The sequence below is a fragment of the Lampris incognitus genome, chromosome 3, assembly GCF_029633865.1.
Source record: "Lampris incognitus isolate fLamInc1 chromosome 3, fLamInc1.hap2, whole genome shotgun sequence".
Lineage (NCBI taxonomy): Eukaryota > Metazoa > Chordata > Actinopteri > Lampriformes > Lampridae > Lampris > Lampris incognitus.
In genome coordinates, this window is record NC_079213.1 from 117,024,590 (window position 1) to 117,045,977 (window position 21,388).

A 21,388-nucleotide genomic window follows, 5' to 3' on the forward strand; every position below is an offset into this window, starting at 1 on the left:
CACCGATAAACATATCTCCTTTGTAACTATAAGTAAAACATCTTTATTATCCCCCCCATTAGATGATGCACATGTGACATTTATTAGGGTTTTTATATATATATATATTAACTACCTGTCCTTCCAACTGTGCCCCAACACCACCCCACTATATAATTCACATAAATGACCTTGTTGTATTTTTAATGTAGGCCATTTCAACAGTGCCCTGGTCCCTAAATGCTTTTCAAAACAAGCCCCAGTTCCATTGGTTGTGATGTTTTCTACCCCTCCATTGGTTGCTGTGCATCATAAGTACCTACCCCATTGGTTGTTATAGTTTGAATGTTTCCTCATCTGGTTGGTCGCTGTCCAACCAAAATTAGGGGCGTGACACTGGGCAACTTAACTGTATGATTCTTTGTTGAACCACATTGGCAGCTGATGAGTGCGCCACGCACCAAACAGGCCTGTACTGCAATGTATTAAACTTTTTTTCCTCTATCTGTGTTGATACTCCGCTCCTCATTAGTTGAGCACTCACAACACCATTGACTGTTTCAGAAAAAAACACTATATATATATATAAAATCCAGTTAGTCAAGTAAATTCTCTATGAGACAGTACAAGCCTGTTTTATTCTATAAGCAACCATCAGCTGCTTATAGCATGAAACAGGCTTGTACTGTCTCATAGAGAATTTACCTGGCTAACTGGATGATTTTGCTCCTTATTTATTGAGCACTTACACTACCGTTGAGTGTTTCTTTTAACAAAGTTTTATATATTGTGTCAGGGTGAGGAAAAACACAGGAGACGAAGGCGAATTTGAACTTTATTCCTCAGCTCCAAAACCAAACTGAAACAGGAACAACCTTGCACCAGAGAGCCTGGGAATGTAAACCGCGCCCCCAGCTCACAGCCTTGCTGGGTGAGAGGCATAGCCCCTAGTGTCCGCCACACAGCCCCCCCCCCCGAACACCCAGAAGGGACTCCTGGAAAGAAAATCAGTGTCTCACTGGAGGCTTAAGCAGCCTCCCATAACGACTGCACCATCCCTCAGCCGAAACAGTAGGTGAAACACAGTCCAAAGCCGGCTGAGAAGCAGAATGCTGAACCCGTGAAGACACTGCCGGGGTCCTGGAAGGAGGACGACCCCGACGGGGAACCTGGGCCGGAAACACAACTTTGTCTGCCACCGTGTGCGCCGGTTTAAGCCTATCAAGCGTGACACGCTCCCTACGCCCACCCATATCCAGCACAAAACCCTTAGGAACCGTCTCAAGAACCCGAAATGGGCCATCGTATGGGGGTTGGAGGGGCGAGCGGTGAGCATCATGCCGTACAAAAACAAAACGAGCCGACATGAGCTCCGCAGGCACGAACGACCGCGGAAAACAGTGGTGAACGGGGCCTGGAACCCGAGTGCTGTCGGACAAACAAGGATAAACGGCTGGACGGGGTTGAGGAGCAGAACTGCCAGGCAAAAATTCCCCAGGGACGCGGAGCGGCTGACCGAGCACCAGCTCAGCAGGCGAAGCGTCGACGTCCTCCTTAGGAGCTGAACGCAACCGGAGCATAACCCAAGGTAAACGATCCACCCAGTTACCATCCAAGAGCGCAGCGCTGCCTTGAGCGACCGGTGAAAACGTTCACACAAGCCGTTAGCCTGAGGGTGATACGCGGTAGTGCGGTGTACTTGCACACCCAAGGATCACGCAAGTGCCGACCAGAGCTCTGACACGAACTGGGGGCCCCTGTCTGAGGTGATATCTGACGGAGTGCCGAAACGGGCGACCCAGGAGGAAAGAAACGCGCATGCAACATCCGAGGATGTTGTGGAGGACAGAGGGACAGCCTCTGGCCACCTGGTGGTCCGATCTACCATTGTGAGCAGGTGCGTAAAACCCTGTGAGAAAGTCAGCGGTTTATTATCCACGTAAGCCGTGAATGGGCGACCCTCCAGCAGGAAGCGGAAATGACGGGTTGCAAGGTGCAGTGCCAGCAACTTCCGGTCAAAAACGCTGTACTTGCGCTCGCTATCTCGAAGTTTGCGGCTAAAAAATGCGAGTGACTGCCACGTATTCGCCACGCGCTGTTCAACCACAGCCCCCACGGCTATGTCAGACGCATCGGTTGTTAAAGCTATGGATGCCGTGGGTGTGGGATGGGCGAGGAGCGCAGCGTTAGCCAGGGCGCACTTAGCTCCATCAAAGGCCTGGACCCGTTCGGGAGTCCAGTCGACAGGGTCGTTAGCCTTCTTAAGGCGCAGGGCTTCGTTAAGTGGCTGAAGGAGGTGGGCAGCGCGAGGGAGGAAACGGTTATAGAAATTCACCATGCCCAAGAATTCCTGCAATGCCTTAACAGATACCGGGCGGGGAAATTCCGCCACCGCTTGCACCTTAGAAGGCAACGGGACCGCGCCTTGCGGCGAAATGCAGTGACCCAAGAAGTCAATCACCAGCAGTCCAGACTGACACTTGGCCGGGTTGACTATCAGGCCGTTTTCTTCCAGACGACGGAAAACCTGTTTCGGGTGCGCCAGGTGCTCTTCAGCTGACGGACTGGCCACTAATATGTCGTCGAGATAAACGAACACGAAAGCAAGGTCCCGCAACACCGAGTCCATCAGCCTCTGAAAGGTTTGCGCTGCCCCCTTCAAGCCAAAAGACATGCGCATGAACTCAAAAAGCCCAAACGGGGTGATCACTGCGGTCTTGGGCACGTCCTCTGCGTGCACGGGAACCTGATGATAGCCGCGCACCAGGTCCACCTTAGAGAAGATAGTGGTACCTGCCAGGCGTATGGAAAAGTCCTGTATGTGTGGGATGGGATAGCGGTCATTGGCGGTGACGTTGTTCAGGCGGCGAAAGTCGCTGCAAGGACGCCACGACCCATCCACCTTGGGCACCATGTGAAGCGGCGAGGCCCATGGGCTGTTGGAACGCCTCAATATACCCAGACGCTCCATGATGGCGAACTCCTCCTTAGCTATAGCCCATTTTACTGTGTTGAGGCGCTGCGCGCGCGCCAAAACTGACAGTCCCAGAGTCGGAATGAAATGTTCTACCCTGTGTTTAGTAACCGCGGTGGAAAAGGCAGGTGTAGTCACCGATGGAAAATCCACCAGCAAACGCTGAAAAACATCCCCTAATGCTAAAAAGTTAGCATGTGTTAACGGCCCGGCTCCCCGTCTCGCACGGAACAGTGGCGAAAGACACAGCATCAATTAAACAGCGGTTTGCAACATCAACCAGCAGACCATTAGCACACAGAACATCCGCGCCGATAATAGGAACAGTAATGGAGGCAACTACAAAGTCCCACTCAAAATGGCGCCCGTGGAAGCAAACAGTCACCAACCTTGTGCCAAACGTCGCAATGGATGAACCGTTAGCTGCACTCAACTGTGGGCCGCCGCCTTCGGCTGACATGCCTGTCTTAGCAGGAGGGACTAGGCTCTGTTGCGAGCCTGAGTCCACCAGAAACCGTCTTCCTGACATCGAGTCCTTAATGAAGAGCGGCTCACTACGTCCACCAGCGCCCACATCTGCTACTGAGCGCTGCCCTGGAGTTTCCCGCTGCCTCAAAAGTGAACGGAGGGACGCAGCGCCGCCAAACCGCTGGTGGAAGAAACAGAGGCCTCTCCCGCGCCGTCTCCGGGCACTCCCGTCACCCAAACCGGATAGGGAAAGGATTCTGTCTGCCCTCTCTGCGGCAGATAGGCTATACCTCCGGAGCAGAAGATGTTTGAGGGCGACGTATTTACCGTGTTGCAGGGGGGCGCAACAGCTGCATGGCACGGCGTGTGGACTGCTGGTCCAGCGCAGCGACGACCAAATAGTATCTGGAGTCGTCCACGGAGATTCCACGCAGGTGGAACAGCGCCTTGACATGCTGGAACCACGAAGCCGGGTCGTTCTTCCAGAACTCTGGGAGTTTCACAGCCGCGGCGAGAACGGCCGGCTGTGAGAGTTGGGGCGGTGTGGCTGAAGTGGATTCACATTCTTTTTCTGCTTCTGTAGGGTCAGAATTTGGCGTCAACAACATGAAAGCATGGATCCATCCTGCCTTGTATCAACGGTTCAGGCTGGTGGTGGTGGTGTAATGGTGTGGGGGATATTTTCTTGGCACACTTTGGGCCCCTTAGTACCAACTGAGCATCGTGTCAACGCCACAGCCTACCTGAGTATTGATGCTGACCATGTCCATCCCTTTATGACCACAGTGTTCCCATCTTCTGATGGCTACTTCCAGCAGGATAACGCGCCATGTCATAAAGCTCGAATCATCTCAGACTGGTTTCTTGAACATGACAATGAGTTCACTGTACTCAAATGGCCTCCATAGTCACCAGATCCCAATCCAATAGAGCCCCTTTGGGATGTGGTGGACCGGGAGATTCGCATCATGGATGTGCAGCCGACAAATCTGCAGCAACTGCGTGATGCTATCATGTCAATATGGACCAAACTCTCTGAGGAATGTTTCCAGTACCTTGTTGAATCTATGCCACGAAGGATTAAGGCAGTTCTGAAGGCAAAAGGGGGTCCAACCCGGTACTAGCAAGGTGTACCTAATAAAGTGGGCAGTGAGTGTATGTATGTATGTATACGTCAGGCGACATCCGAGCCAGTATGGCTGTAGTTATATTTCTCTCTCATGTTCCGAGGTAGGCTTGTATGTACTAGCATTAGGAGTCTAAGCCTTGAGGACTCTTACTGGAGGCTCGCACTGACAAGGATTCAAACCATTGTCACTACCATCAGGTCATCCAGCTGCTATTATATCTTTGTGTGTTTTTAGGAGCCAGTTTGTTTTCACCATCTTCTCCACCCTTCCATCCCCCCTACCATGGATTCACCTGTAGCACTAATCCCACCCCCCAGAAGCCAGGGGACGGAGCTGAGTGTCAGGACGGTTCTCCTTCAGACCTGCTCAGGTAAGACTCTGGTTGGTTAACCTCTCCTTCTCTCCTCGTCCACTCCCAACCGATGGCTCTAAACTGTGTTTAAGTTCCTTTTGGCTTACTTCAGTTCTGTTTAAATCCAGTCCTCAGCTCTGACACAACTGTATACGTCGGTTAGTATGAAGTCATAGCTGACTGTATAATAAGTCAGTATTAAGTCATAACTGACTATAATAAGTCAGTTAGTATGAAGTCATAACTGACTATGACAAGTCAGTCAGTATGAAATCATAGCTGACTGTATAATAAGTCAGTTAGTATGAAGTCATAACTGACTATGACAAATCAGTCAGTATGAAGTCATAGCTGACTGTATAATAAGTCAGTATGAAGTCATAACTGACTGTATAATAAGTCAGTTAGTATGAAGTCATAACTGACTGTATGACACGTCAGTAAGTATGAAGTCATAGCTGACTGTATAATAAGTCAGTTAGTATGAAGTCATAACTGACTATGACAAGTCAGTCAGTATGAAGTCATAGCTGACTGTATATCAAGTCATAACTGACTGTATGAGCTCTCTTAGATGTTAAGAAGCTAACCAGAAGTGGTCACTTACACTGAACTTACTGTGTTGTTCAGCTGTGTGTGTAGTTGTTGTGTGGTTCTGTGTGTATTTGAGTGAGACATAGCCATGGGTTTACTGTCGGGCCTTGTGTGTGACACATCTTGGCTGGTTTGAAATGTGTAAATTACAGCCAGGGTAACAATGAAGTGATGGATCTGGGCCAGTCTAGTGAACATAGCATGAGATGAAGGGAGGCTGAGCTGCATGTGTGTGTGTGTCAGGGCTCAGAAGATGCTGCGTAGCGGAGCTGTGCGGAGTCCAGTGCTGGGAGAGAGTGTCACCATGTATGAGGTCGATCAGAGCACTTCACAACAGGACCCACACAAGTTCTATGAGGACCTGCTGGTACAAAAATAAACGTACATTCTTTAACAACAAATTAAAACAGTTTGTACTAGTTTATTTCAACAGAGACACAGGGATGTTTACCCGTGTACCTCCTTGCTCAGGGCCAGGTTACCAGTCGCCTCCAGGCCTCAGAGAGCCAGGAAAACTCTGGGGGGGACGTCAGTCTGTCTACTGAAGGTTCACAGTCCTCCTCCTCCCAGTCAGACAGCTCCCTGAAGAGAGAACCTTGGCCAGGAGGAGATCAGAGAAGACAGCAGTGGTCAGGAGCAGATCTGGTCTGGAGTGCGGCCCTGCAGCAGCTTGCTGTTAAAGTGGATCCAGATTCCGGCCAATTGGACAGAACCACAGACAGCACAGTAGAACCCACCAGGTATTCCTTTCATCCACACAATTTTATTTGTTGATGAACTTTGAACTTTTTGATTATTCTTCACTCTAAATTAATCAAACAAATATAAATAGACTCTTGATGCTATTTACCTGCTTCAACCTACTTAATGAGTTTTAAGGAATCACACCACACTTTGCATTTACTTACTAAGTTTCCATACAGCAGGAACTCAACCTTATTTGTTTGCCATTTGACACTTGTTGGTACTTACAAACGAGACACTTACAGAATTTAGGAAAAATATCAAAGATATAAAGGTAAAGAAAAATCTTATGAGAATTATATCCTTCGACTGGTCCTTGTGTGAGTCTGCAGCATGGCCAGACGAGGGCGCCAGTGTGCATCGCTTGCCCATGTACTGATGACATACTGCTGATTGCTGCTTGTCTGTGAGTGTGTGTATGGTGTGGGTAGACTGTGAGTGTGTGTATGGTGTAGGTAGATTGTGAGTTGTGTATGGTGTAGGCAGATTGTGAGTGTGTATATGGTGTGGGTAGATTGTTAGTGTATATGTTGTAGGTAGATTGTGAATGTGTGTGTGGTGTGGGTAGACTGTAAGTGTGTGTAGGTGTGAGTAGATTGTGAGTGTGTGTATGGTGTGTATTAGTATTAAGAAATGATCAAGAAATGGCTTTCTTAACCCTTTCCAGACTGATATATCTTAACAACTTTTTTCTCATCTCTTCCGGAATGTCTTTTGAAGGTGTGATAGTTGAAGGTGGGATAATTGATGGTGGGATAGTTGATGGTGGGATAGTTTAAGGTGGGGTAGTTGAAGGTGAGATAGTTGAAGGTGTGATAGTTGAAGGTGGGATAGTTGATGGTGGGATAGTTGATGGTGTTATAGTTGATGGTGGGATGGTTGGTGGTGGGATAGTTGAAGGTGGGGTAGTTAATGGTGGGATAGTTGATGGTTGGATAGTTGAAGGTGGGATAGTTGATGGTGGGATAGTTGAAGGTTGGATAGTTGATGGTGGGATAGTTTGAGGTGGGAGAGATGAAGGTGGGATAGTTGATGGCGGCATAGTTGATGGTAGGATTGTTTAAGGTGGGATAGTTGATGGTGGGATAGTTGAAGGTGGGATAGTTGCTGGTGGGATAGTTAATAGTGGGATAGTTGAAGGTGGGATAGTTGATGGTGGGATAGTTGATGGTGGGATAATTGAAGGTGGGATAGTTGATGGTGGGATAGTTGAAGGTGGGATTGTTAATGGTGGGATAGTTGAAGGTGGGATTGTTGATGGTGGGATAGTTGATGGTGGGATAATTTGAGGTGGGAGAGATGAAGGTGGGATAGTTGATGGGGGCATAGTTGATGGTAGGATAGTTTAAGGTGGGATAGTTGATGGTGTGATAGTTGAAGGTGGGATAGTTGATGTTGGGATAGTTGATGGTGGGATAATTGAAGGTGGGATAGTTGAATGTGGGATGGTTGATGGTGCTATTATTGAAGGTGGGATGGTTGATGGTGGGATAGTTGAAGGTGGGATTATTGATGGTGGGATAGTTTGAGGTGGGAGAGATGAATTTGGGATAGTTGATGGTGGCATAGTTGATGGTGGGATAGTTTAAGGTGGGATAGTTGATGGTGTGATAGTTGAAGGTGTGATAGTTGAAGGTGGGATAGTTGATAGTGGGATAGTTGAAGGTTGGATAGTTGATGGTGGGATAGTTGATGGTGGGATAGTTGAAGGTTGGATAGTTGATGGTGGGATAGTTGAAGGTGGGATAGTTGAAGGTTGGATAGTTGATGGTGTGATAGTTGAAGGTGGGATCGTTGACGGTGGGATAGTTTAAGGCGGGATAATTGAAGGTGGGATAGTTGATGGTGGGATAGTTGATGGTGGGATAATTGAAGGTGGGATAGTTGATGGTGGGATAGTTGAAGGTTGGATAGGTGATGGTGGGATAGTTGATGGTGGGATAGTTTGAGGTGGGAGAGATGAATATGGGATAGTTGATGGTGGCATAGTTGATGGTAGGATAGTTTAAGGTGGGATAGTTGATGGTGTGATAGTTGAAGGTGGGATAGTTGATGGTGGGATAGTTGAAGGTTGGATAGTTGATGGTGGGATAGTTGAAGGTTGGATAGTTGATGGTGGGATAGTTAATGGTGGGATAGTTGATGGTGGGATATTTGAAGGTTGGATAGTTGATGGTGGGATAGTTGATGGTGGGATAGTTGAAGGTTGGATAGTTGATGGTGTGATAGTTGAAGGTGGGATCGTTGACGGTGGGATAGTTTAAGGCGGGATAATTGAAGGTGGGATAGTTGATGGTGGGATAGTTGATGGTGGGATAGTTGATGGTGGGATAATTGAAGGTGGGATAGTTGATGGTGGGATAGTTGATGATGGGATAGTTGATGGTGGGATAGTAAAAGGTGTGATAGTTGAAGGTTGGATAGTTGATGGTGGGATAGTTTAAGGTGGCATAGTTGATGGTGGGATAGTTGAAGGTGGGATGGTTGATGGTGGGATAGTTAATGGTGGGATAGTTGATGGTGGGATAGTTGAAGGTGGGATTATTGATGGTGGGATAGTTGATGGCGAGATAGTTTGATGTGGGAGAGATGAATGTGGGATAGTTGATGGTGGGATAGTTGATGGTAGGATAGTTTAAGGTGGGATAGTTGATGGTGTGATAGTTGAAGGTGTGATAGTTGAAGGTGGGATAGTTGATGGTGGGATAGTTGAAGGTTGGATAGTTGATGGTGGGATAGTTAATGGTGGGATAGTTGATGGTGGGATAGTTGAAGGTTGGATAGTTTAAGGTGGCATAGTTGAAGGTTGGATAGTTGATGGTGGGATAGTTGAAGGTTGGATAGTTGATGGTGGGATAGTTGAAGGTTGGATAGTTGATGGTGTGATAGTTGAAGGTGGTATCGTTGACGGTGGGATAGTTTAGGGCGGGATAATTGAAGGTGGGATAGTTGATGGTGGGATAGTTGATGGTGGGATAGTTGATGGTGGGATAGTTGAAGGTTGGATAGTTGACGGTGGGATAGTTTGAGGTGGGAGAGATGAAGGTTGGATAGTTGAGTGTGTGTATGGTGTGTATTAGTATTAAGAAATGATCAAGAAATGGCTTTCTTAACCCTTTCCAGACTGATATATCTTAACAACTTTTTTCTCATCTCTTCCGGAATGTCTTTTGAAGGTGTGATAGTTGAAGGTGGGATAGTTTAAGGTGGGATAGTTAAAGGTGTGATAGTTGAAGGTGGGATAGATGAAGGTGGGATAATTGATGGTGGGATAGTTTAAGGTGGGGTAGTTGAAGGTGGGATAGTTGATGGTGGGATAGTTGAAGGTGGGGTAGTTAATGCTGGGATAGTTGATGGTTGGATAGTTGAAGGTGGGATAGTTGATGGTGGGATAGTTGAAGGTTGGATAGTTGATGGTGGGATAGTTGATGGTGGGATAGTTTGAGGTGGGAGAAATGAAGGTGGGATAGTTGATGGTGGGATAGTTTAAGGTGGGGTAGTTAATGCTGGGATAGTTGATGGTTGGATAGTTGAAGGTTGGATAGTTGATGGTGGGATAGTTTAAGGTGGCATAGTTGATGGTGGGATAGTTGAAGGTTGGATAGTTGATGGTGGGATAGTTGAAGGTGGGATAGGTAATGGTGGGATAGTTGAAGGTGGGATAGTTGTTGGTGGGATAGTTGAAGGTTGGATAGTTGATGGTGTGATAGTTGAAGGTGGAATCGTTGATGGGAGAGTTTAAGGTGGGATAGATGATGGTGGGATAATTGAAGGTGGGATAGTTGACGGTGGGATAGTTGAAGGTGGGATAGTTAATGGTGGGATAGTTGAAGGTTGGGTAGTTGATTTTGGGATAGTGATGGTGTGATAGTTGAAGGTGGGATAGTTGATGGTGGGATAGTTTAAGGTGGGATAGTTGATGGTGTGATAGTTAATGGTGGGATAGTTGATGGTGGGATAGTTGAAGGTTGGATAGTTGAAGGTGGGATAGTTAATGGTGGGAAAGTTGATGATGGGATAGTTGAAGTTTGGGATAGTTGATGGTGGGATGGTGCTGCTTGTTAAGAGATGTTGTAGCCTCCTTTACCTTGATGGTAAGGTTCCTTCAAATTGATGGTAAGGTTTCTTCACGTTGATGGTGAGGTTCCTCCACCTTGATGGTAAGGTTCCTTCACCTTAATATTGAGGTTCTATATAAATCATGATTACATTTGACAGCACTGGCAGTCATCAAGCCTGGGTGTGTCTGCTCTAATTGAATCCCATGATCAATTAAATTTAGTTAATTGGCTGATTGAGTAACAAAGAGGGCAATTATTTTTCACAAAAGGGTCTGTTGGTTTTGGAAAACGTGTTTCCTTAAAGAGAGACTGACATGCCCTTTCTGAACACATTTTTTAACATTGGGAGTTTGAATTGTAACCGAAAATAGGTGTGGTTTTAAGAATTAAAAGCTATTGGCTACTGTCTTCCTGGGTGGGTGGGGCTTGGTACCGCTCGTCACTTGTTATTTACAAAAAATGTCGGATAGCGAGAGCGAGATTCTCTGCAAGGATTACAGTTTCGAGGAGGAGGATTTGGTGATACAAGTAACTGTTAGAGAGATAGATGATAGATATTTAAATAAATAAATAGATAGATAGATAGATAGATAGATAGATAGATAGATAGATAGATAGATAGATAGCAATACGTAGTAGCAAGATCGATAATAAAGTCTCAGCAAAATAGCACAAACTCAAGCCAAGTAGCTAGCAGGAGGGGGTGAAAGAACGGCTTCTCCGTGGTTTTATAGCACCTCGCTACGGACACACCCTATATGCAAATTGATTGGTGTCTACCTATCCACCGGCACAATTTGTCATTGGACACCATCTACAGTCAATCACAGATCTCTCTAGTGGCCACAAACGTGCTGTTTTGGCCACTGAATTTCTCCATGTTCACATTCCAACTCGGAACACAGCTTATCAATAGGAATTTTCAGATTTTGATGTAAGTATCACTTTAAATAAATAAAATGATTAAAAACTGGATTTTGAGGTGTGACAAATTTGCTAAAATAGAGAAAATCAAGAAGGGGGCAAAAACTTTTCACAACACTGTGTAGCCACTCAGCTGCAGAGAAACCTGTGGGTTAAGCTGAAGACCATGTTTCTGCCCTGTCTGCCTGGTGATACAGCCATTCACTGTTTGTGAGAAGCTTGCAGAGGTTCCTAAGTTACAAGTTGTGAGGATCCTCCAGACATCCCATGATGAGTATATGACTGAGTTTGTGTTTGTTGTGGTTTTCTCCAGTATTTTAGCCTGCATAAACCCCACTGTGGTCCTGCCCAGACTGAGCCTGTCCCAATCAGCAGAGGGCAGCCTGTTTGTCGGAGGCAGCATGGACCTCAGCATGGAGGCCAATGCCATTGCCCTGCGCTACCTCTCTGACACCCAGCTTTCCAGACTGTCCATGGGAACCCATTCCTCTCCACTGAGGCAATCTGCCAGCCTGAACCCCCTCTCTCCCAGCAACATGTCTTTGGCAACCAGGAGGTACATGAGGAAGTACGGTCTACTAGAGGAACAACAGGAGAAGGAGGAAGAGGGGCTCTGTGATGACATCACAGCAGATGAGACAATGGTTCGTCAGCCACTGTCTGATGCTTTAAATGTTAAAGTCAGAAAGTCTCCCCTCCACCACTGCCAGACATCAGAATCTCAGAGCCAGCTGATCAAGGACCTGCGTCCTAAAATGCACCTCCTGGTGCAGTCCAACCCAACCAGTTCCAACAAGGAGAACCATGCTGTCCGGCTGCCATCTGTAGGTGGGGAAGGTGGTGCCTCACAGTCAGAGGATTCAGTGGGAAACTTTTTGGACCTGAGTCGACTGAGACAACTGCCCAAACTCTTCTGAGAGACGGACACCAAACACGGAAAGAGAAGGATGAAGGTCTAAGCAGAGTGGTTTAGTATTGTTATAGTTTATGGTGCTCGGTCTGTGTGTGCATGTCCCTGTCCTGCTGTGAAGACAGTCTTTATTCAAGGACTTGAATTAATGCCGCCACTTGTGCTGTGCAGGTAACTGCTTTACTTTACTTCCATCTCTCCTACAGACGTAGCCTGTTTTGTCCCCCAGTTTGTTTTTGCTTGATGAGAAGTGGACGTGTGGGTGCCGAGTACTGACCAGAGTCATGAAGTGTGTGCGCTTCATTCTAATCATCCTGTCAGTTCTGTATTCTCATCATCCTGTCAGTTCTGTATTCTAATCATCCTGCCAGTTCTGTATTCTCAACGTCCTGTCAGTTCTGTATTCTCATCATGCTGTCAGTTCTGTATTCCAAGTTTTATAATTATGATTTCCTAATAAATGTGCAAATTCACAATGTTTTAGATTTCATGTTCTCATTTAACAGGTGATTTTTATCCAAACAGATGCATGCATTACATGACATGACATTACAGTCATTTAGCCGATGCTTTTATCCAAAGCAACTTACAATAAGCGCATCATTTAACGTAGGAAATCAGGAGAACTACTTGTCATCAGAGGTCATAAGTGCATCTTCTCTCTAAACAAGCATCTCAGAGCAAAACCAGTGCAACAGTAAAAGCCAAGAAAGAGATTTTGTTTTTTTAAATGAGTGAATACAATAAGTGATAAGAACAAGTAACAGGGTAGTAGTTCTTGAAGAGGTGAGTTTTCAACCTGCACCGAAAGATGAGCAGCGACTCCGCTGTCCTGACATCAGTGGGGAGTTCATTCCACCACTGTGGGGCCAGTACAGAAAAGAGCCATGACCGGGTCGATCGGCAGCAGGGGCCTCTGAGCGACGGGGCAACCAGGCGTCCCAAGGCAGCAGAGCCAAGTGGTCGGGCGGGGGTGTAGGGCTTGACCATGGCCTGGAGATGGGAAGGAGCTGTTCCTTTCACTGCCCTGTAGGCTAGCACCAGGGTCTTAAACTGTATGCGAGCAGCTACTGGGAGCCAGTGTAGGGAGAACTTAGGGCGGTTGAACACCAGATGAGCTGCAGCTTTCTGAACAAGCTCCAGAGGTCTGATGGCCGACGCCGGGGCGCCAGCAAGGAGGGAGTCGCCGTAGTCCCACTGGGAGATGACCAGAGCCTTGATGAGCACCTGTGCCGTCTCGTCGGTGAGGAGGGGCGAATCCTCCTGATGTTATAGAGGAGAAATCTGCAGGAGCGAGTAGCCGATGCAACGTTTGCAGCAAACGACAGTTGGTCGTCCACGATCACACTCAGATTCCTCGCGGTCCGAGTTGGCATCACCACAGTGTCGTCAATGGTGATGGCCAGGTCTTGGTGCAGGCAACCTTTCCCCGGGAGGAACAGCAGCTCTGTCTTGTCCAGACTGAGTTTCAGGTGGTGTGTCGCCATCCACTCCGAGATGTCAGTCAAGCACGCAGCAATGTGTGTCTCTACTTGTGTGTCAGGGGGAGGAAAGGACAAGATCAGCTGGGTGTCATCAGCATAACAATGGTAAGAGAAGTCATGCGAGCGAATAACAACCCAGGGATGTCTTGTACAGGGAGAAAAGGAGAGGACCCAGAACCAAACCTTGTGGAATGCCTGTAGTCAGTCTGCGAGGCTCCGACACAGATCCCTTCCATGTCACCTAGTAGGAACGACCTGTCAGGTAGTTTGCAAACATTGAGAGTGCAGAGCCTGTGACACCCAGCCCCTCGAGGGTAGAGAGGAGGACCTGGTGGTTCACTGTGTCGAATGCAGCTGACAGGTCCAGGAGTATCAGGACAGAGGAGAGAGAGTTTGCTCTCGCAGAGGGCAGCAATTCTGTCACTGCAAAGAGAGCCCCTCTCTGGCAAGTGGCCCACCTTAATACACCCAGATTGGTAGGGGTCCAGGAGGGTGTTCTGGTGAAGGTACAAAGAAAGTTGGTTAAAGACAGCTTGTTTGAGAGTTTGGGATAGAAAGGGTAGAAGGGAAACTGGTCTGTAGTTTTTGACTTCAGAGCGGTTAAGTGATGGTTTCTTGAGAAGGGGGGTGACTCTAGCAGTCTTGAAGGCAGATGGAAAGCATCCTGCCTGGAGGGAGGTGGTGTTGAGGTGGGTTAGAAAGGGAAGGAGTTAGGTGCTATAGACTGAAGAAGAGGGGAGGGGACCGGGTCAAGGGAGCATGTGGTGGGGCAACTGGATGTGATGAGGTTGAGGACCTCGTCGGGGGAGAGGGGAGCGAGGTGGGATAGAGTGGGACGTGGAGAGGTGAGGGAGGGTGGGCTAGTGCAAAGAGCGCTAACCGGGTGGTGAGAAAAGATTCAAGAGTTTTATTTGTCATTTACACACAAGTACAAGTCCCGAGTGCAGTGAAATGAAAAAAGGTACGAACTCCAAGATGTGCAAACAACAGGTACACACGCATTCCAATTTGCAATATACAATCTTTGGAGATCTGACTCACCACCACTTTGTCGTCTGCAAACTTGATGGAGTTGGAGCTGAACCTGGCCACGCAGTCGTGTGTGTACAGGGAGTATAGTAGGGGGCTGAGGACGCAGCCCTGGGGGGGATCCTGTATTCGGAGTAAGGGAGCTGGAGGTGTGACTGACCACCTGGGGCCTGGCGGTTAGGAAGTCCAAGATCCAGGCACACAGGGGGGTGTTCAGTCCCAGTTCACTCAGCTTGCCAGCCAGCCTGGTGGGGACTATGGTATTGAAAGCTGAACAGCAGTCTCACGTAGCCCCCCTTCCAGCTGTCAAGATGAGAGAGTGTGGTGTGCAGTACCTGGGAGACAGCGTCATCTGTGGATCTGTTTGGACGACAAGCAAACTGCAGCGGGTCCATGGAGCAAGGGAGTAAGGTACAGATGTGGCCTTATCAGCCTTTCGAAGCATTTCATGACCACCGAGGTGAGGGCCACCGGTCGGTAGTCATTCAGACATGTTGGAGAAGCATTCTTCGGCACAGGGATAATGGTGGATCTCTTGAAGCAGGCGGGGACCACAGACTCAGCTAGGGAGTTGTTGAATATTGTGGTGAACGCTGGAGCTAGCTGATTGGTCTTCAGTAATAGCCTGGATATGGCGTCAGGACCAGCAGTTTTCCTTGTGTTCACCCTTGTCAGAGCCCTCCCCACACTACGCTCAGTCACCGAGAGTGGATGTTCATCCCCAGCTGTAGGACTCACCTCAGCTACGCTAACAGTGTTGTTGCTGCTAGCCAACGAGCTAGCGCTGTTATTGCTAGCCTCAAAACGTGCATGAAAGGAGTTCAGGTCGTCCGCTAGGGATGCATTGGTACTCCCAATTGCGGGGGATCTTCTCTTGTAGTCGGTTATTGTTTGTAGTCTTTGCCATAGACGTCTGGTGTTGCGTTGCTCCATCTGCGCCTCCACCCTATCTCTGTACTTCTTCTTAGCACCTTTTACCGCCCTTCTCAGGCTGTAGGACGCTGCCTTGTACTCATCCATGTTGCCGGATACAAAACCAGAGTTATAGGCAGCAGTGCGTGCGTTTACAGCATCGCGGATGCGTCTATCAACCCACGGTTTCTGATTAGGAAAGGACCTAACTTTTATTGTGGGGACAATGGTATCGATAGGCGTTGCTATGAAACTCGTAACCACTTCGATAAATTCGCTGACGTCACTGGAACATCTCCCAGTCAACGTCACTCAGAGCGTCCTAAAGCTCGGCCTCTGATTGGTTGGACCACCGCTTCACGTCCCTCGTCGCTACCGCTTCACGTGAAATCTTTTGTCTGTATGTCGGAAGCAGGAAAATGGCGGCATGGTCAGATTTTCCAAAAGGAGGGAGAGAGACAGTCTTGTAGCCTCTCTTGAACGGTGTGTAGCAGTGATCCAAAGTCCTATCCCCTCTGGTAGCACACGTAATGTGCTGATGAAAATTCGGCATGATTTTTTTTAGATTCACTTTATTGAAGTCCCCCGCCACCACCATAGCCGCGTCGGGGTACTTATTTTGATGTCGGCATAGCGCATCATGTAGGTCCGATAGTGCTACATTGGTATTTGCCTGTGGTGGAATATATACAGATGTGGTGATGACTGAGCTGAACTCCCGGGGAAGATAGAAAGGAGGATCTGATGTCGTTTACCTTCTTGTCAAAGAAGTTAGCAAAGTCATCAGGGAGAAGGGAGGAAGTAGGAGGAGGAGGTGGGGGTTGAAGAAGTGTAGGGAAGGTTTCAAAGAGTTTCTTAGGATTAGAGGCAGAAGATAGGATTTTAGAGCAATAGAAGGCAGCTTTAGCAGCAGAAAGGGAGGAGGAGAAAGTGGAAAGAAGAGATTGGAAGTTGAGAATCCAAAGGAGTTGAATCAAGTGCAACTGGACTTGGTATATATCCGTGAAGACGTTTCGCCTCTCATCCAAGAGGCTTCCTCAGTTCGTGCCTTTCTGACTAGACCACGCTAGTCTGACTGGCTGGTGATGAAACTCGGAATTTATCCTCTTTGGAGTCGTTGTCAGAGCTATTGATATGCGTGGCTCTTTGTGTCCCGATGTTTACCAACGCCCGTCGCTAACAGAGCCATAGATATGAGTGGCTCTTTTGTGTACCGATGTTTGGCCGCGCCCGTCGTTATCGGAGCTATAGATATGCGTGGCTCTCCTGTGCTCCGATGTCCAGCCGCGCCCGTCGCCATCGGAGCTATTGATTTGCATTTGTTTAGCAGCAACGGTCGTTGGGGGTGTTAGTCTCGACTTCATTATTCAATGGTCATGAGAGTCGTTGGAGCTGTTAGTGACCGACTGTTGTTCTTGGAGGCTAGGCTTCTTGAGTCTCCTGGGTAGAGATGAGAGGACGGCACTGTAAGTGGGAGATAGGTGGTGTCGCAGACCTCCTCCTCTGTTGAGGGATGGTTTTTCCAGTTTCGCATAGATGGCTTCCTTCACCCCTCTTTCAAACCATCTATCTTCTCTGTCGAAAATGTGTACGTTGCTGTCCTCGAAGGAGTGTGTCTTCTCCTTTAGGTGTAGATAGACTGCTGAGTCTTGTCCTGAGGAGTTTGGCCTTCTGTGTTGGGCCATCCGTTTGTGTAGTGGTTGTTTGGTTTCTGCTATGTATAGGTCAGTGCAATCCTCATTGCATTGTACAGCATACACCTGTACAGCATACACCAGATTGCTTTTCCGGGTGTGTGGTATACGGTCTTTGGGATGAACCAGTCTTTGTTGGAGTATGTTGCTGGGTTTGAAGTATATCGGGATGCGGTGTTTGTTGAGAAGCTCCTCTGGGAGTTTGCCTTTTCTCCATTTGCGCTCTGCCACTCTTAGGCTCCGTCTGTCAGTATGTCCTGAGTCGGACAGCCAAGAGGCAGGTGGAGTTGGGCGTGCAGGCCTGGAGGTGAGGGGACAGAGATTGTCCAGAGAAGAGGAGAGGGTAGAGAGATGAAGATCAGTAGCAGTGTCAGGGGGTAGGAGAGAGAAAGATTCAGGTGTAGGGAGGATAAAGGTAACAGAAGAAGAAAGATCAGTGGTGGAGAGAGAGCAGAGTTGTCTATGGTTGGAAACCATTTGAGTAGGGGGAGGGGCTGAGGGGGGAGAAGAGAGGGGAAGAAAGTAGGACATAAACAGTGGTCAGAGAGTAGAGGGGAGTAACAGAGAGATTGGAAATAGGACAGTGTCTAGTAAAGATTAGGTCCAGCTGGTTGCCGGCCTTGTGGGTAGGACGAGAGGGTGAGAGGTGAAGGTCAAAGGAGGAGAGGAAAGAGAAGAGGATCTAGCTTCTCAGTGTGGATGTTGAAGTCACCGAGAAGGATAAGTGCAGAGTCATCATCAGGGAAGTGCGAGACAAGTGTGTCAAGCTCCTCCAGAAACTCACCAAGGGTGCCCGGTGGGCGGTACACAACCACGATGGTGAGTTTGACTGGATAAGAGACAGTAACAGCATGAAATTCAAAAGAGGGCAGAGAAAATTGTGGAATGGAAACAAGAGAGTATTTCCATTTCAGGGAGGTTAGCAGGCCAGTACCACCACCCCGCCTCCCAGCTCTGGGAGTGTGAGAAAAAGAGTACACATCAGACAGAGCTGCGGGTGTGGTAGTGTTTTCTGGCATGATCCAGGTCTCAGTTAGAGCAAGAAAGTTGAGGGAGAGCAAGGATGGGTAGCCTGAGATAAACTCAGCTTTCGGCATTGCAGACTGGCAATTCCAGAGCCCGCCTGTCACCACTTGCTCAACGTGAGTAGAGAGAGTGGGATAGATGAGATTGGTAGGGTCACAGCGCCTAGGAGTGATCCAATGTCTATGCCAGCCCCGGGAAGAGGAAAGGACAGGGATGCGAAGGAAACACATAGTCTATATTAGGTACACAAAATACAGATGACTGACCGGATCTAAAAAGAGCAGTCCTTGCTCGACGAAGTCTTGGCTTGAAAAAGTTGCGCTTGCCTTTGTTCACTCTAGCCTTCGTTCAGCCTAGACCTGTTTGCGTTCGGCTTGTTTGCCTGACACTTCCAAGTAGCAGCAGTGATTTAAAGAACACTGATTGCTAATTGTCTGCCAGGAGTGCAGGCCACACCCTGGCCACTTAACACCCGATTGGCCAAAGACCTAAAACGAAAGTAGGTCTATTGCCCAGAAACTGGTCACTTATGTAAAACTCTATCAAACCTCACACAATACTATTAAAGCTGCAAACAGCAAGTTACCAAGGAATACATTTATAAGCTAAAAGGATACCTAAGTCTAAACAGCTAGGCAACAAGAAATATTTAAGGACACACTAGGTGAAAAACAGCTACAGCTAGAATAAGATCCCACTACTAGTTCCCACTAGGAACCCGCAGCAGATCTATAGAGAAAAGGGCTAATAACCAAGGAGCTGGAATAAGACTAATAGCAACTTGTTAAGCAAGAAAGATGATACTTACTCTATTCTAGATGAACCAGCAATTCAGAATCACTCCAGAAGTTAAAATGCACACTGGATTGAAACTGAACCAGGCCAGACTTATAAATCCCTGTGATGTTCTGGTCACACCCTGGCCACTTAACACCCAATTGGCCAAAGAGCTGAAATGAAAGTAGGCCTATTGCCCAGAAACTGGTCACGTATGTAAAACTCTACCAAACCTCACACAAAACTATTAAAAACTGCAAACAGGAAGTTACCAAGGAATATTTTTATAAGCTAAACGGATAACTAACTCAAAAAAGCTAGACAACAAGAAATATTTAAGGACACACTAGGTGAAAAACAGCTACAGCTATAATAAGACATCTACCGCTAGAATAAGATCCCAATAGTTCCCAGTAGGAACCCACTGCAGATCTATAGAGAAAAGGACTAATAACCAAGGAGCTGGAATAAGACTAATAGCAACTTGTTAAGCAAGAAAGATGACACTTACTCTATTCTAGATGAACCAGCAATTCAGAATCAATCAATCAATCAATCAATCAATCAATCAATCAATCAATCAATCAGATTTTATTTGTATAGCACTTTTCATACAAACAAATTACTCCAGAAGTTAAAATGCACACTCAGACCTGGGAAGGGAGCTCACCGGCGAGCATCTGGTGGCCGGACCTTGGCCCATGGGGTCTGGTCCAAAAAAACAACATGGAACTACCACCCCCGTGAACCCACCACATGCGGGGATGAGCATTGGGGTAGGGTGCAATACAGGCCGGGCATCAGGCAAAGGCGGGGACCGGGGCGTGCCGACTTCAGGCATCGCAGACTGGTCGTCGGGACATGTAATGTCACCTCACTGGCAGGGAAGGAGCCTGAGCTGGTGCGAGAGGTGCAGCGGTACCAACTAGATATAGTTGGGCTCACCTCCACACATAGCATGGGCTCTGGTACCAAATTCCTGGAGAGGGGCTGGAGTCTTTACTCTTCTGGAGTTGGCCAAGGTGACAGGCGACCGGCGGGCGTGGGGATTCTCACAAGTCCATGGTTGAGTGCCGCCATGTTGGAGTTATCCCCAGGGAATGAGAGGGTTGCCTTTATACGACTGCGAGTCACGGGGGAAGGCTCAGACTGTTGTGTGTGCTTATGCACCGAATAGCAGTTTGGAGTATCTGGCCTTCTTGGAGTCTCTGGGTGGTGTCCTGGATAGGGTTCTGCCTGGGGACTCTATAGTTCTGCTGGGGGATTTCAATGCTCACGTTGGCAAGAATGGAGAAATATGAAGGGGCGTGATTGGGAGGAATGGCCTCCCCGATCAGAACCCGAGTGGTGCCTTGTTATTGGACTTCTGTGAGTCATGAATTGGTCATAACAAACACCATATTCGAACATAAGGTAGTTCATAAGTGTACTTCTTACCAGAACACCTTAGGCCGAAGATCGATGGTAGACTCTGTGGTCGTATCATCAGATCTGCGGCCGTATGTTTTGGAGAGAGGAGAGAGGAGCAGAGAGAGAGGAGAGGAGCAGAGCTGTCAACAGATCACCACCTGGTGGTGAGTTGGATCAGATGGCAGGGAAGGCTGCCGGACAGACCTAGCAAACCCAAACATGTAGTGAGGGTGAACTGGGAAAGTCTGGTGGCAGCCCCTGTCCATGAGGTCTTCAACTCCCACCTTCGAAAGAAGTTCTTGTGTATCCTGAGGGAGGCTGGGGACATGGAGTCTGACTGGGCCATGTTCAAAGCCCCTATTGCAGATGCGGCAGGTAGGAGCTGTGGTCATAAAGTCATCGGTGCCTGTCAAGGTGGCAACCTAAGAACCCGCTGGTGGACACCGGCGGTGAGGGAAGCTGTCAGAGTGAAGAAGGAGGCCTTTCGAACTTGGTTGGCCCAGGGGTCTCCTGAAGCAGCAGACAGGTACCGGGAGGCCAGAAGGGCTGCAGCTTCGGCGATTGCAGAAGCAAAAACTCAGGTGTGGGAGGAGTTCGGCAAGGCTATGGTGGAGGACTTTCGGTTGGCCTCAAGGAAGTTCTGGCAAACCATCCAGCAACTCAGGAAGGGGAAGCAGGGCTTGACTCAGGCTGTGTTCAGCCAGGGAGGGGAACTGCTCACCCGGACCGGGGATGTTGTCAGACGGTGGAAAGAACACTTTGAGGAGCTCCTGAACCCGGCTAACACGTCTTCAGTGGCAGAGGTAGAGTGTGAAGACTTGGGGGAAGCCCCACCCATATCCCTGGCAGAGGTCTCTTGGGTAGTTAAGAAGCTCCTCGGTGGCAAGGCGCCGGTGTGGATGAGATTCGCCCTGAGATGC

At 48.2% G+C, this 21,388-nt stretch overlaps 1 protein-coding gene across 1 annotated transcript in view; it reads left to right on the top strand.

Moving 5' to 3' along the window:
- The window catches only part of stil (STIL centriolar assembly protein), a 53,380-nt gene extending 40,776 nt beyond the window's left edge, over positions 1-12,604 (top strand). The window contains exons 13-16 of the mRNA XM_056276945.1: positions 4,786-4,921; positions 5,741-5,864; positions 5,969-6,237; positions 11,540-12,604. Of these exons, the coding sequence (XP_056132920.1) occupies positions 4,786-4,921; positions 5,741-5,864; positions 5,969-6,237; positions 11,540-12,143 (1,133 nt within the window). The 3' untranslated portion in view covers positions 12,144-12,604. The remainder of the gene's footprint in view (positions 1-4,785; positions 4,922-5,740; positions 5,865-5,968; positions 6,238-11,539) is intronic.
- The last annotated feature ends 8,784 nt before the right edge of the window (positions 12,605-21,388 follow it).